The following is a 15625-nucleotide window of genomic DNA, read 5'->3' as shown; positions in this document are numbered from 1 at the left end:
GAAGCTTCAGTCTTACATTCATAAAACTATAAAAGTGGGAACACGTTGAAAGCTGTAGTTAGAGAACCAATGTGTGGGAAAGCTTTGCTACATGGACACTGTGTATGAGATAAGCCTAGCTTTATAAGTGTTGCAAACAACTTTATACCTGATTATGCCACCACCAGGCAGCATCAGGGGCTTCTTTGAATAGGGCAAATGAGATCCATTTTATAAAGTCTTTTTGTCAGTCTTCAAACTGTATTTTGAATACTCTGTAAGCAGTGTTGTTCCTCCATACACACTTTTGATTACTGCATAACAATATATTACCATTGCTTCCCAAACTATGCTTCATCTGTGCACATACTGCATACCCTGGTCCAAATTTAGCTGTTGTTGATTTTGTTTTGATCATCTGTGATTGTCCTACAATGCCCAAATGGAGCTGTGACTGTTTTCTTTTTTATGTATTTCTTTTCGTTTTCTAAATCTGACTTTAAAATCTAGTATGAAGATTGATTGTTTTTGCTAAAGATTGTATGAGATATCCTTCTCTGAAAAATCCATCCTATTTGCTTAGCTGTCTCTTGTCTCTTGTCTCTCTGTCATCAGGTATGGGAAATTACTGACCAAGCTTCGGCGCAAACTGGACAAGATGAAGAAATCATCCATGACGTAAGCAATGATAATTAGTAATAGCATATATGTTGTCTGTTGAAAATAAGCATACAGGTAGCCATCTCTGGTCAACTGTTTTGATGTACAAAATGAGATACCCATCACTAAAGAACTAGTAGCCAAATCTCAACTTTGAACTCCATAAAGCGCGTTTCCCAAACTGTGGGTCATGACCCCCTGGTGGATTGTGAGTCATATTTTGGTGGGTAGTGAACGTCCAACCAATAAGTAAAAATGGCTTTAAATTCTGTATTTATCTTATCACATTTGCTGTGCTTCAAAGACAGAGGTGAAATGTCAGGCCATCTGTGAGAAGGTGGCCTAGTATATGCTGTCCACTAATTAAAGTGGGCACCCTGTACCAGTCCACACGACCCTTATAATGTATGAGGTCAAAGATAATCTTTAGAAAGCTATCCTAGTGGTAACTGTGGTGAGCAGCCTTCAGGCTTAATCTTGAAGGAATGTGAAGCAGCTTGTTTTACCAGAATATCGCCTCGTAAATGCCGAAATGAAAGGAGAACCCCTCAGTAATTATATAAAAAATATGTATTTATTAATATAGCGCTCTCTACTAGTCTTTATGTGAGACTAGGGCACAAAGTACACAATACTGAATCCATAGAACATTTGTAAATGGCAAATTACACAGCGGGCTCCGGGATAGACCAAACCATATACTAAAAAAATGGTATAACAATAACGACTTGACTGGACACAGTGCCTAGAGCACGTAGGATTGCTGGGACCCCACGGAACCACCCAGAGGAGTGACACAGGGAGCTCATGCAGGACGGGTGCAGTGAGGAAACACGACCGCGTGCTCTGTACACCTCCATGGGGAAAGTCGCGGTTGTAAAGTTACAAGTTAAGGACACTTCTACGAGGACTCAGAGCAAACCCTTTGGAACATAGGAGGTTCTAAAGCCAACCCACCAGTGAGTACCGAGGAACCCGTGTTACCTATCCAGTGGAGCCGGGTGCATAGGGGTCAAGTGGTGTCGGAAACCTTTGTCGTTTTCAATGGAGAGTTGCAAAGAAGTACTGCTGCCAGGAGGGCGAAGAGTGTCCAAGCCTGGATTTAAGGTGGGAGGAACCTGAAAGCAGAGGGGACAGAGTCTGGGTCACTTTAGGTGACCAAGGGCTCGGTAGTCGAATGCCCACCGATGTCGGATGCTTCAGGTGTGAAGAAGGGTTGCTTGACTCTGCAGCCACGGGAACCAAGAGACGTCGAGGATGACCAGGATCCGAAGGTGAGCTGTCCCACGAAGGATGTAGAGTGCTGAGGGGTCGATGTCCGGCTGGAGCACCAACAAGCCTTGGCAAATGCAACCCACGCGGTCAGAGGAAAGAGGTTATGGTGTGGACCAGCAAGGTCCAGGGGACTCTCCAAGCAATGAAGGGTCGGGGCACGTCTGGAGCAACCAGGTAAGCCCAAGAACAAACAAGGTGACCCTCGCCAGGACCCACAGGCCTACGGACCAGGGATCGCGAGGAGACCTCAAGCAAGTTTTCAAAGTACCAGCCCACAGGACACTTGGTGAGTGGAGGCCGGAAATCTTCTGTGCAAATATTGCTCTGGATCAGGACTACACGGAGTCCAATGCACAAGCTCGGGAATAGTCAACAAAAATATGCAACTGCAAATGTACGCAGTGCACAGGGGTTCGGGTTGCACGGTCCCCATGAGGGATACTGGTCTCAGAATCGCTGATAGGGCAGATCGAACTCAGGGACCTTCGGGAACCCAACTCCTGTGTTGCTGAAATCTCCCGAGTCCTCAGGAGCTCGGGAGAACCAAACCGGTCAGATGCATCTAGGTGCCCGCTTTTGCAGGGGAGTAACTCCTTTACTCCAAGGGAGATTCTTCAGTCGTCCAGCATCGTGCAGGCAGTCAAAGTACTTGGTTTCTTCGTAGCAGAATCTTGTCCAGGTAAAATCTAAAGTCCTGTAGACAGGTAACCCACTTTATACCTATGCGAAGGGGTTGGAATTATTCTGTGAACCCTCCTGAGGGGTGCAGGATAGAGGGATGGCTACACCCATGCCCTTTGTCCAGTTTCGCGCCAGAGCAGGAGCCAATGGCTCCCAGAACTGGTTTGAGCTGGACTATGCACAGGGACACCAAATGTGCCCCCAGTGCAGACTTTCTGGCACTCTGAGTGCACCCACCCAGCCCCAACACGCTAAATCCTGTCTGGGAGGTGGTCACACCTCCCTGTGACAGGTTACCTATTGTAATGCCTTCCTCTGCTCGAGCTTTGCTCCGCAGCAGGAGAGCAGAATCGTGTCTGTGGCTAGCAGCATCCATTTTGTGCTGCCCAGGTCGTGAAAGCTTGTACAGGGTAGACTGGTGACCGGCAATAGTTGTTCTAGAAGGCTGGAATCATACCTCCCAAACTAGTTGCTGGTGTGCAGGTATGATTCCAAGGTGTTTGACACCAAACACAACATGTTTCTAAGAAGCCGTTTTTAAAGTTAGCATTTACCACGAGGTTATAATGCACTTAAACATACATGTCTGGCTGCATCACAGACAACCCTGGAGAAGGGTCTCCGAAAACTGCAGAGGGGCTCTGCTCATGCAGGGGCACCCTCTCACGTAAAACCCAGCACCCTGTTGTCAGGATTGTTACGGCCTGCTATAGGGGTGACTGATAGTTATTTAAGTGTAGTGATTTAAATAGATATAGTGAACCTATATCTTAAGTAAGTGGTGCAAGCACCAGCTTGCACAGTCTGCTGTAGCAGGCTTGTCGTGTCAATTTAAATAGCCTCTCATGGGTGGCATGATACATGCTTCAGTCCATGGGAGGCCTCTGGGGTACCTAGGCCCTGGGTACATTGTGTACCATATACTAGGGACTGATAAGTGTACCCCAGTATCCAATTTGGAGTGTACCTAAAGTACATACATGCAGTTTAAGGGAGAAAGCAGATAGATTGGGGTCCTGGATAGCAGGATCCCAGTCAGACTAGGCCAAAAGCAGTGATACTTCAGCAAAAAGTGGGGGTAACCATAAGAAGCAGATCCAACTTTCCTACACCATGTCTTCTGACAAATTGCTGCTCATGTTTTTTAACATGGAGATTAGTGTTTACAAACTCTTTCTTTTCATTTGGAGAAAGAAGCGTAAAGTGAATTATGTGACAATCTTTCAAAGGTACAGGGAGTGTGAAAGGAAAGGCTGTGTGATGTCATTTATTTGTAGCACACAACAAAATGTAAATACGTGGAAACAAACTACACATTCAGCAGTTTGAAAAGCAAAAATAAAGAACATTTTTTGTAATTGTGAAATGGGATGGAAACAAATAATTTATTCCGATCAAAGTAAACCAAGACACTTTACTTGGTGATGCACAAATGATAAATATTCACTGAAACCTCTATTTTCAAATATTGTCATTTGTGTGCAATATAGTTTTATTTGTAAAACTGTATACCTGCCCAAATTTAGTCACCATTTCAGTGGGAAAATGTGCAGTCTGTAAATGATAGTGCACTACCACATGATACTTCAGTTACATTATAAATATCTCCTGCCTCAGGTGCATTAAAGCTAGGTGGGACGCAAACGTTTGTCATTCTAAGAATTGGGTTGTGGTTCTAAATAGTTTGGGAATCCTCGTTGAGACGCTCATAAAAATCACTCACTCATAGTCACAATTTCGGCACCTGTGAGATGCACTTCAGGCTCTCTGTACTACCTCTTATGGGGAAAGAGCCTCTGAGAAGAGAAATACAAGCACACTGGCTGCAGACTCTCAGGCCAGATGTGAGTGTGCCGTAGTGGTTACCAGGTGATCAGGAGAGGAAGTATAGGGCAGAACAAAAAAGGATGCAAGAGGAAGAGTGATCATGAGCAGAACCGTGGCATGTCAGAGATCGCATCACACCAATTCAGAGATATTTAGCCTAAGAGGCTAACGTAGCCGGAGTTGGAGGTAGTGAAAATTGGAGACAACATTCCCTGTGTTGAGGTTTGAGAGGTGAGCCATATTGTGTTGAAAACATTTAGAATTTAAGACCGTAGTGCGGTGACAGCTTTTAGAACTCAAGACAGCTAGCCCGCTGCTCTAGTGAGAGTGAGGCCCTGTGTTGTATTGTTCAGTTTTGGGATATTGGAAGACTAATTGCACAGGATTTTGCCTGTTTCAGTCTGTTATTTCTTTTAAGACCTGACTGAGATTTCCAGGACCTGTAGTCCTATGGCTTGTGGGCTGCTGGCTCGAACATGGATGGGCCTACCGTGGCAACAGAATAGTACAGGTCCCACTATTGTTGCCAAAGTGGACACTTGGCCATATAGAGTGGCACATAAAATGTATTTATGTGCCACTCTTTATTGTTTGCTGTTACCTCTGAAATGTAATTGTGGGTGGCAGCAAAGGTTTGTATTTCTCTTGTCTTTCACAGCTTCCATCTTGCACTTGTGGTGTCGCTAAGCCAATAATGGTTACACTCAATAGTTTTCCAGTGGCTCCCAGGCAGTGTAGGTGCACATATAACACACAGCTATAGGTACAATTAAAAAACATGTTGATTCTGCTTCAGCACTATGGTTAAATATCCATTTGGATCCTTTCTTTGCTACTTCTTGTTTTCATTAGATTTCACAGTTTTGCCTAATGAATAATGGTTGCATTTTGGCCAACAGTGTGCCTCTGGGACTGAATCTATCTTGCTAGTGACTGTCTTTTAATGAACCCCAAAGTCTCGGGTCCACAATTGTCCAGTTTTGTGTGGGAATTCTGAGGAGTTACAAATCCTAATTTGCCAGGGTAAAAAGGTAAGGGTTGTAGTTACTGGAAACCTTCCCTGCTCTAATTTTCTCATCCAGTGACTTTCGCTGCTTACTTGAAGTCTCGTCTAGCCTGGAGCGGGCTCCTCTCAAGGGCTGTAACGAAAGTCTGAGGAGCTTTTGTCCCATCTACTCCATTGTGCTTTTTGATTCCTGGACATTGGTGGGACTTCTGAGATTGGTATGGATGTTTATTGTATTATCTTCATAGATGCTTGTCCAGCTGCAACACATTGTTTATATCCCATAGGTCTCAAGCTCATGCTGTGGAGGAGCCAGTCACTGATCCACAGAGTGGGGATACAACTTCGGAATACGACTGCATTGCCGAGCAGGTAAGACTCGCTATTGAAACCCATAAGGAGCATTAGTAATTACAACATTGATCAGAAGCATAAAGCTTTACATTGAAACACGTGCTGCAAGTGAATACAGAATTGGATACTCTATGTTCATGAATACATGCACATACATTACCTAAAGCAGGGTAGTCCAGCACATGTCCAGGTACATACATGGTTTCAGGATAACCTCTGATGGATTGATATGATTTCCATGGACATTAATTGTATGTAAATGTAGCTAATTGGGATATCCTGAATTTCTAGCATGAAGCTAGTTGTTGTAGACTTTCGTTGGGCATGTGTGACCTACAGTCAAGCGTGAACATTCCGCGCGAACTAGGAACCTGTCCTGCATCTACTTGTTTCAAATTGCGATCTTTATCTCTCTCTAGGAGCTCTGGGAAGTCCAAACTGATGTTCTTGGCCCCTCTGCAATGCAAGAGGACATAAAACCAGGCACTGGTCGCTGTTATGTAGCCCCTGAAGGAGACCAGGCATCCCCAGACTTCCTGTGCACTGCGGACGCATCCTTGGACCCTGTACCCCCAAGAGCAGATGGGGAGTCATTGGGAGAAGTAGCAACAGAACACCAAGTGGAGAAGATCATCCCATGAGGGTCTGTGATCGACGTTGCAGTCTTCGGAAGGCCAGTTGCTCCAACAGAGGCATTTACTTTCCCATGGATTTGCATCAATATAGGACAGTATTAGGGGAAAATCACTTGACCTCAGTCACTTGATCTCGCTTCATCTTGAAGGTTGACCACGCAATGGGATGTGGGCACTTGTGGAGGGGCACACCCGCTTTCATTTTTCGAAAAAAGTTGTCTGTTGGATTTCAGACCTTTTAATTTGACTATTTAAGATTCGCTCTCAGTATATTCTCGCCAAGCCTACCTGCTGCACCGGCAGGCCGGTCTGCAGCCTACTTTAGAACCAAACTATGAGTGCTTTCAAAAGCGAGACACATTTTAATGTTATGAATACAATAAAGCAATTTCCTGTTCTTCGGTTTTGGTCAGGAGTATCTGTTGTTGTAAGAGTTCCACAAAATACAGCTATCTACCTAGATATTCACGGGAGATGCGCAACCACCTGGACCAGCTACTTTCCCATTTGCTGGTGTCCCAAACTATGAATAGTCCATGGAGATGCCAGCTGTCTTTATTCTTTCACTACAAATTTCTCGCCCTTGTCTCTTCCATTGCATTTTATTTTATTCTTTTACAAATGTTTCCCAAATATTTAACTATAGATGGTGATTTTGTGCATTCACCGCCCTTACGCCATGTAGGACAATTTGTGCAGGCGACTGTGATAACAGTAGAAAAGGAAGAAGGAGAAGGAAGAAAAACATAGGAAAACAGTGAAAAGGGGAGAAAGCAGAGTTATAAAAGAGCCTGAAAGAGAAAGCATTGGATGGTGAAACAGGCATGAGATGGAGTAAAGACTAGGCATGCTTGGTAATCTGCAACCCTGGCTTTTGGCAGCACGGGGGGAGGGCTACTAAGAAAGACTTTAGGCCTCTGGACTTATTTATATTTATTCTTAGAAATTAAACATTCAGGGGAAAATAATGTAAACTGCATTATGGCTAACATGAGTGACAGCCAAAGTTTGCAAGATTTGATCTTAGTGGTGATATGTTTTATGGACATTTGCGCTTGACAGCTCCTTAAAAGCTAATCATGTTATTTTAGATTTAACTTTGAAATTCTTTGTGCCTTATGAACCTTTCTCCTCAGGAGAGTTTTGAAGTAGCCCACGTTTTTACATCCAGTGCAGTATTCCATAACACTTTGAACCTCCCATGCAAAACATGTTAAATTCTATTTACAGCACAAGACACTGCCAATGGTGCTATGTGAACAGGTCATATACTACAAACAACCTTCTTACAATATTTAAAAAGAATTGATAAAACTTAGCAAACCATACAAACTAGATCAAATAACAGTTCTATTGTGAGATGTCAACAACAGGGTCTCAATTCTGGTGACTCAAAACACCCGAACAGAGGAGTGAAGAAAAACGGTAGGATTTCATAGCAGATCAATGTTTTCCAGTATTCAGTTCTTGACAATGCTTGTACACAGGTCAATATTTATCCGAACTGTTTGAGCCACTGGGGATGTTCCAGAGGAAAGACCTCTGTACCATCATACTGGAAAGGTTGCGACAAAAGAAATGCTCATGTGTATATGTATGATTGACGTGAACTATGAAAAAGACATACTCTAAAGCAGCCACCACTGAAAGCAATTATCCTCACCGCGTCTAGTCTATGCTGTACGCTGTAGCCTGTCACCAATAATCCTCAATTACGTTCTCCCCACAAAAGCCAGTCAATATCCTGTTATGTTACTAAGTAAAACCCCTTTTCCAAAATTCTGTCAAAATAGGGACATATCTGTTGGTCAACACGCTAACCAATAGGTCCTTCATCACACAGGCCCAAAAACACAGCTATGCACGGAGCACCTAATACCTATACATCTTTGAGTTCTATATTGGCCACACTATCTTCCCAACAATCACGAAAACAGTAGCCAGTCAACACTCGCACGCTGGTGCCGTTTAATACCCCACCACTCTTAACGCTTAACATGGTTAGGACTGTCCACTTAGCACCCCAACATTTTAGAAAGTCAATCTCTTGCCATACCAGCTCGTAAATGTCCTTTTTAAGATGAGGTTATTGACTTTGATCATTCATAATATAATCCGCCTATAACTTGAGCAGCTTCAATGGACATGTGACACTAAATGAAGAAGTTCATATGTTTTCAATGCTTTTTAAGCGGCATACCTCTCATGTCACCTATAGAATGACATCCAATACTGAGGCCTGCTGATCCCCTGTTATGTTCATTGTCACACGTAGTATCTCTGTTTTGTTGAAAGTTAGTATGAAAAGATGACAAATGTTGGTCAATGCATGTGACAACTGCACGCCTGAAGTCGGATCCAAGAAGGACAGTATTTTCTTTGATTGGCCAGTTTTGGAGGTTGTTTATCAAAAGGCTGCATGAACTGCTTTTGCCATGACCTCTTGATGATGGATTGGAAACGTTGTGTGTTACTGTGCAGGAAAAACATATTACCTCTGACTTCCTATGCATATTTGTGCTGCATTGCAGATGGGGGAAAATAGGTGCATGAATTCTTGTGCTGCTGTGAGTATGAGAAGGCCTTTTAATAGTAGAGTATGCTTCAAGTACAAAATAGGACAACACAGGAAGAGGGCTATGGAGGTGACTCTTGAAGTGGTCAAAGGTCCAAATGTAGTGTAGTTCCTATATTCCCAATAGGCTCTGCGCATTGGAATAACATAAATGGCAGTTTAGACTTAGGATTGAGGTCGACTAGGTCTCTACTGAATATGTTAGACTTAATTAGGTATGCCAGCTAGCTCAGAGGTCACTAGAAACTTTCTCAAATGAAGGAGTTAACTTCCCTGATTAGACAAGAAGGGATTAGCTTCAGACAACCGCATAAACATGACAACTTTGCTCCCTCCAGAATAAGGAGTATATCTCCAGAGTCGTGTGAAAACAATAGATATCTATTTCACTCAGTCAATCGTGCATACTTAGGGGTCGATTCCGATTCGGGAAAAACCGCTCTGAATAGCCGTTCGGAGCGTTTTTCCCGTACGAATCGTACCCTGCAACGTCCCCCGTACGTACGACGAAGTACGATTCGTACCAGGAGTCGTACTCCGTACGAGTCGTACAAGACACCGTACGACTCTAATCTCCATACGATTCTCCCTCGGAACCTGCTGTACGCGACATATGTACGGTTCGCAGCTGGTTTTTACGACCCAGCAAGTACGATACGTGTCGGGTACGCACTGTACGACCCTTTTTCTACGGGAGCTGAAAACAGCCGTAAAAGCAGAGTTCATGCCGAAACAGGTACGGAACGGCCCCCCCGGGTACGGTGTGTACCCCCCATGATCGCAGGGGTACACACCGTACCCCTGCGATCATGGGGTGTACGAGCTGTACCCCCATTGTACGATCGGTGTACGAGCCGTACCCCCATTGTATGATCGGTGTACGAGCCGTACCCCATGTACGATTGGTGTACGAGCCGTACCCCATGTACGATCGGTGTATGAGCCGTACCTCATGTACGATCGGTGTACGCGCCGTACCCCATGTACGATCGGTGTACGAGCCGTACCCCATGTACGATCGGTGTACGAGCCGTACCCCATGTATGATGGGGGTACGGCTCGTACACCGATCGTACAATGGGGGTACGGCTCGTACACCGATCGTACAATGGGGGTACGGCTCGTACACCGATCGTACACTGATCGTACAATGGGGGTACGGCTCGTACACCGATCGTACATGGGGTACGGCTCGTACACCGATCGTACATGGGGTACGGCTCGTACACCGATCATACAATGGGGGTACGGCTCGTACACCGATCGTACATGGGGTACGGCTCGTACACCGATCGTACATGGGGTACGGCTCGTACGCCGATCATACAATGGGGGTACGGCTCGTACACTCGTACACCGATCGTACATGGGGTACGGCTCGTACACCGATCATACACCGATCGTACAATGTGGGTACGGCTCATACACCCCATGATCGCAGGGGTACATGCCGTACCCCTGCAATCATGGGGGGGTACGCGCTGTACGGGGTGTATGTAATCGTGCGCTTTTCCGTACGAATTGCCCTTACCTGACGTGGACCGTACGAATCGCGTCCTGATTCCCCGGTCCGGATCGTACTCATCGGGTCGTATGGCGTGTGTACGAGTCGTACGGTTCACAGTCTCAGTCTTGAAATATGTACGGATCACGATCGGACGGATTCACGGAATGCGGATCGTACTACGTGACTCGGACGGACGGGTACGATTCGTACGGAAAGGGCTACGAATACGAATCGTACGGTGGATTTTTTTACCGGATCGGAATCAAGCCCTTAGTTTCACCAGAGTGCAGAGAAATAGAGAGACAGGCGTTTTCAATAAAAGGTGTTATTTATTGAACAGTCTTCTTTCTCATGCAAGAGAAGTGAATTGCTATTATTGCAAAACTTGTCATAAAGTAAAGTGCGTACAGTAAAAGGAGTGTTATGAAATAATACTGTAAAAGCATTGATATGGTTTCTGAGCCATATGATACTTAAAACGGATAAAATATATACAACTACATACAATGATAAAAGTTGACTAAACGTACTCAACTGGTGCTTCTAAATACGCCTACCCCAGTGTACCTAACCTAAGCCTAGTATGTGGGAAGGAGTAAGGGAGTTGCAGTTTAAGTTAAGTTAATTTTAGCCAAGAATCTGAATCATGAATTCTCTAAGGTTCTAATCAGCTCCGTACCTTGGTTTTAGAATGAAGGAGGTCTTGTATCTCGCTCTCAGGACTCGATCTCCCAGTAACCCGCAAGGGTGACTGGAAACACTGGAGCTGGATTTTCTCGGTAGGAGAAAAGAAAGCTTCTTTCCCAGTGCGTCAAATGGAAGGGACGACTTCCTTCGGCACTCGCATCAGCTGGGCTTCGGGTGAGTAGATCGCCGCTCTGCTCCCAACCACCGTGTGTTGCTTAAGGCAAATGCTGGTATATTTATATCTGGAAGGTGCCGTGTTTGACGTAAGGTTGGACATAAGACGTCACTAAGAACTGTCACTCAGAACTGGCAGTTCTTTCAGGACTCTCAGGAGTTCTAGGACAAATCAAAACAAAAGCAGGAAGAATTCCCGGGCTGCTGGAGGTTTGGTTTGTTTAGAGAACGCGTTGTACTTTCTAGGAGTCCAGGGAAGTAGCGTTGCCATATTTGGACTGCATTGGCTATGACTAAATATGGATATGATTCTTATGCCTTCATAAGGATATGATTTGTTATAACCGCATAAGGGCATGAATCGGGAATATTTAATTAGGGTCCTAGATACATTCACAACACCCACTCCACGTATAATGTCCATCATTACTAAATACTAAGCAATATATTAACATATAAGAATGCATGTGTTTTCCATCCACCCCCAAAATACATAAAATGCATTTGAAATGGTATAGATACGCGAAAGTAGTATTATACTGTACGCTTTCAAGCAGTGGTGTTATTCAGATAAAATTTTTGTAGTGCATTATAATCTTCACTGAATGAATCACGAAAATTTCATTTATGAAATGGCTCTTAATACAGAAGAGAAGGTCGAGACCATTTCACCACATATTTATACAAGATTGTACATGTGCTAGAGGCTGATTCAAAATATTGTCTCTAGAGTCTCTAAAAATAGAAGTTCTGTTCTTTAAGAATAGTTCTACTTTAAGCAGAGTACCTTGTGCCAAAAAAGGTAAATATTTTGGAAATTAGGAAAAATAATAATTTTGCTTTCATGGGAAAAAATACTTCCAAATGTTTTCAGCAGTGTTGTTTATAAAAAATGAAGGCCAAATTCAGAGTTCAGGGAACGCTGTCTGCTCGCTGTTTCAAATATTATTCTCTTTGTTAGGAGAGAGCATTTCTTCAGATAGGCCGGCAAAAAATTCATCTACAACAGTAGGTGAAAGTTGGGCCAACTCAGAAAAAGTGGAAATAGTGCATATGTGCGATGCATTGCTATCATCGATGTCAGGATCAGCAATGTTCACGGAAGTTTGTAACTGTGTGGTGCCGCTTTCTTCTCGTACTTCACCGCCACCTAATCGTAATGGTGAAGTCTCAACGAATGCTGTCATCAGAATAGGTAGCCGCTGGGGACAACACGTTGCATGAGTCGTTACCGGACAAAGCAAAGAATCGATAGACATTAGTACTGCTGATGGTAGTGTAAGACAGACGTCCAACACGCATTCTTCTCCGCATAGCAGACATCGAAGCACAGGTAAGATGCAATTTTGCCAAATTGGTCTGAATGAAAGAAACCAGGTAGTATTCAGATCTCTTAGCCGGGCCAATCCTATTGCTAGGATCGTTTCTTCCATTGTAGCCAGAGTTTTGTCTGTGACTTGGCTTGCCATATCTGAGCAGAAGGAACAAAAATAAAATTCCTGCTACGAGTCCCAAAATAAGAGGCAGGCCACCGAAAAGCGAATGCACAAAATTCGGGAAGATGCCCAGAACTGTTTCAAAGGGTGCTAACAGTCCCAAAAAAATTGTCTTAAATACATGTGCGATGCCACTGGTATCTGACATGTTTAAGATTTGGCTTAACATTTCTATGAAATGCAAGGGGCAATTTGTTGATAATAGGGTATGTATCTCTGCCGCTGTCCTTGCAACTTGCAGGTCATACATCTCTTTGGACGAGGTTAAAGGCACAGTTGTTTGTAAAAGAATAGACTTCATTCTGCTTAAAGTATCAATTCGAATAGAAGAGATATTCACAGAAGGCCAGATTGCTGCCTCCATGTCTGGATTGCTGTTTGGATACAATACTTGCATACAACAAATGTCCCTGGAAGTGACGCTTACGAGATAGGCTCTTCCTGGCATCATGCCACAACAGCTGTGCTCACTTATTAAAACGTAGCTACAGTTGGAAAGTTCCCTGAAAAAGGGCTTTATCTGTGTAGCAGGGGTGCCGTGCAGATGACATGAAAGGTTGTTTGATGAACCTTCGCAGGCTCCATTCAAGTTAATACCTTGACACAGAAGTGTACCGCTTAGTGATTTTTTACAATTATTACCACTAAGAAATACCTCTTTTTTCCCCTTCACTATAACATTTGTGTGTAAAGGGTAAATTCCAGGTTGATTTGATGTATCCTTTACACAACCTTTCATACAGGCCTGCTAGTATATATTTTTGTCAGTTTTGAAACTGAAATGTCGTTATCGGGATTGTAATGGTGCCATGTATTATCCATTCAATGACAGGTCTTTCTGACATTGTCAATGGTAATCTTTCTAGTTTTTCAATGCCCAGCACCGTATAGTCTGCTCCTTTTTGTGCCAAAGAGATTTGTCTATCAGTAAGGTTAAAGATAGAAAATAATGATGTTATGTTGATTAGACGCCATGGCACATAGCCTGAACGCAGGTTTTGCAACGTCCAGCCTAGCTGTACAATGGAACGCAATTGGGATTGACCATGTTGTAACATTAGCATATCCTATTCTATTATATCAATAGCAGATGATAGAATGCTGTCCAGTGAATAAATTATGGAGGACAGAGTCGTTAACCCTTTGTCCACTACAGAAAGTGATTTTTCCAAATTAATGCGATCAATTTCTCGTATTTTTTCTGCAGTTTCAATTTGTGTTACTTTCCAAGCTTCATTGTAAGCTGCGTATATACCGCCGTATATGAAACGTTTTTGATGCTGTTTGCGAGGTCCCATTTTGAAATCCCGCAAGTCAGCACCTTCTTTAACTAAAGTTAAGTGTTGCTTAATTTCGGGAAGTGTGGATCTCTGTAGCCAGTCGAGGCATAGTTTTCCTACACTGTATGTTGTAACTATCCCTGGATGTTGTCTCTGGGAATATCTTGGGTCTGGCCTGTTCTGTTTGAACCCCTGTATTTTGTTCAGGAATCTATCTTGACAGTTATTTATGTCTCTGGGCCAGATCAACCATTTGTTCCAATCATGAAGTTTTCTGTTTTGTTTTAAAATATAGGACACGTCTAACCCCTCATCTGTAGTGGTGTTTCTATCAGACATAGGCTTTGGTATAGACGGGTTGTTTAAATCTTTTATCTTGGCTAGACCAAGACAGGTTGTTTGTTGAATGGTGTCATTCAGGAACATTATTTGTTCTGGGATCATGCAGGCTCTAAATCATGATTCTAAACCTTGTACCTGCCATTCTTTTGAACCCCAGATGGTTGTTGTCTCAATGTTCTTTTTCCAAAATTCAAAACCAAATTTAGACATTTTTTCATAAAATTTTTCAGAATAAATCAATTTAGTATTTGTCAACATGATTTTCATTCCTGTCTTATTTAACATTTTGAAATAAAACGTTTCTGGATCAGTGATGTTAAACCCTGAGAAGTATGGAAACTTCTCATAAAATATTTTTGAACTGCCTTTAGGCGGTGTTGGACAATGTTCCCATTGATTATAACTGAAAAAATGTCTAGGATTAGCAGATTTATGCAGATAATGATGCCCAAAGTGGTTGTAGCAATACATTTCTTCATAATTCGATGAACCCTGTAAATCATGTTCTGTATATTTTGCTGACATTTCTAAATCTGACATCATATTATTAATATTTTCAAAGTCCCAATCATCAGAGAAAGTACTAGGTGATACAAAGTCACTTAAGGAGATCTTGAATTGGTGTGGATATTTCAAGAGCTCAACCAGGCCATAGATTTCATAGTCCGTTTTGTCCAATGCTATACCCCCAGGTATAGGGATGGCTGTGATGTTCACGGATGATAGTTCTCTTTTTTTCGATGTGAGAGGATCTGTGTGGTTTCAGGACCAAGTTGATGTTCTGACTTGCTGTGTCCATTGTACTATATTTTCCATCAATAAATCTACCCAAAATTAAAATCAAGCCATAGAAGGAGGAAAAGTACACCTAACGCAATCCATAGTTCAATCCAAGGTGAAATCAGATATGTTTCTCCAAGTTGATGAAAGAGTTCTGTGATTATTTCTTTGAAAGTTTTTGTTGCTGGCTTGTCTCCATGTTCACTTGGATCAATGGAAAAATCATCAAAGTTGATAAAGTAGCCAGATGCAGTTCTGTCAATTGGTGGAATTGCTTCAGGATTTCCATTGATCTTTGGATTTTCTATTGTTACATTTGTATAGTCCGAGGCTACATCGTTGTAGACAGGTGTTTCTTGACGAACTG

The 15625-nt window shown here is 43.0% G+C and overlaps 1 protein-coding gene across 2 annotated transcripts in view; it reads left to right on the top strand.

The window, feature by feature from the left end:
* LOC147683419 (autophagy-related protein 16-like) overlaps positions 1–6817 on the top strand; it is a 127116-nt gene extending 120299 nt beyond the window's left edge. For both annotated transcript variants that reach the window (XM_086943854.1, XM_086943855.1), the window contains exons 6-8: positions 595–657; positions 5716–5800; positions 6202–6817. In XM_086943854.1, the coding sequence (XP_086799980.1) occupies positions 595–657; positions 5716–5800; positions 6202–6423 (370 nt within the window). In that variant the 3' untranslated portion in view covers positions 6424–6817. The remainder of the gene's footprint in view (positions 1–594; positions 658–5715; positions 5801–6201) is intronic.
* Positions 6818–15625: the final 8808 nt, after the last annotated feature.

This window comes from Lissotriton vulgaris, chromosome 11, assembly GCF_964263255.1.
Source record: "Lissotriton vulgaris chromosome 11, aLisVul1.2, whole genome shotgun sequence".
NCBI lineage: Eukaryota > Metazoa > Chordata > Amphibia > Caudata > Salamandridae > Lissotriton > Lissotriton vulgaris.
This window is presented reverse-complemented; position numbering and strand designations above follow the sequence as displayed.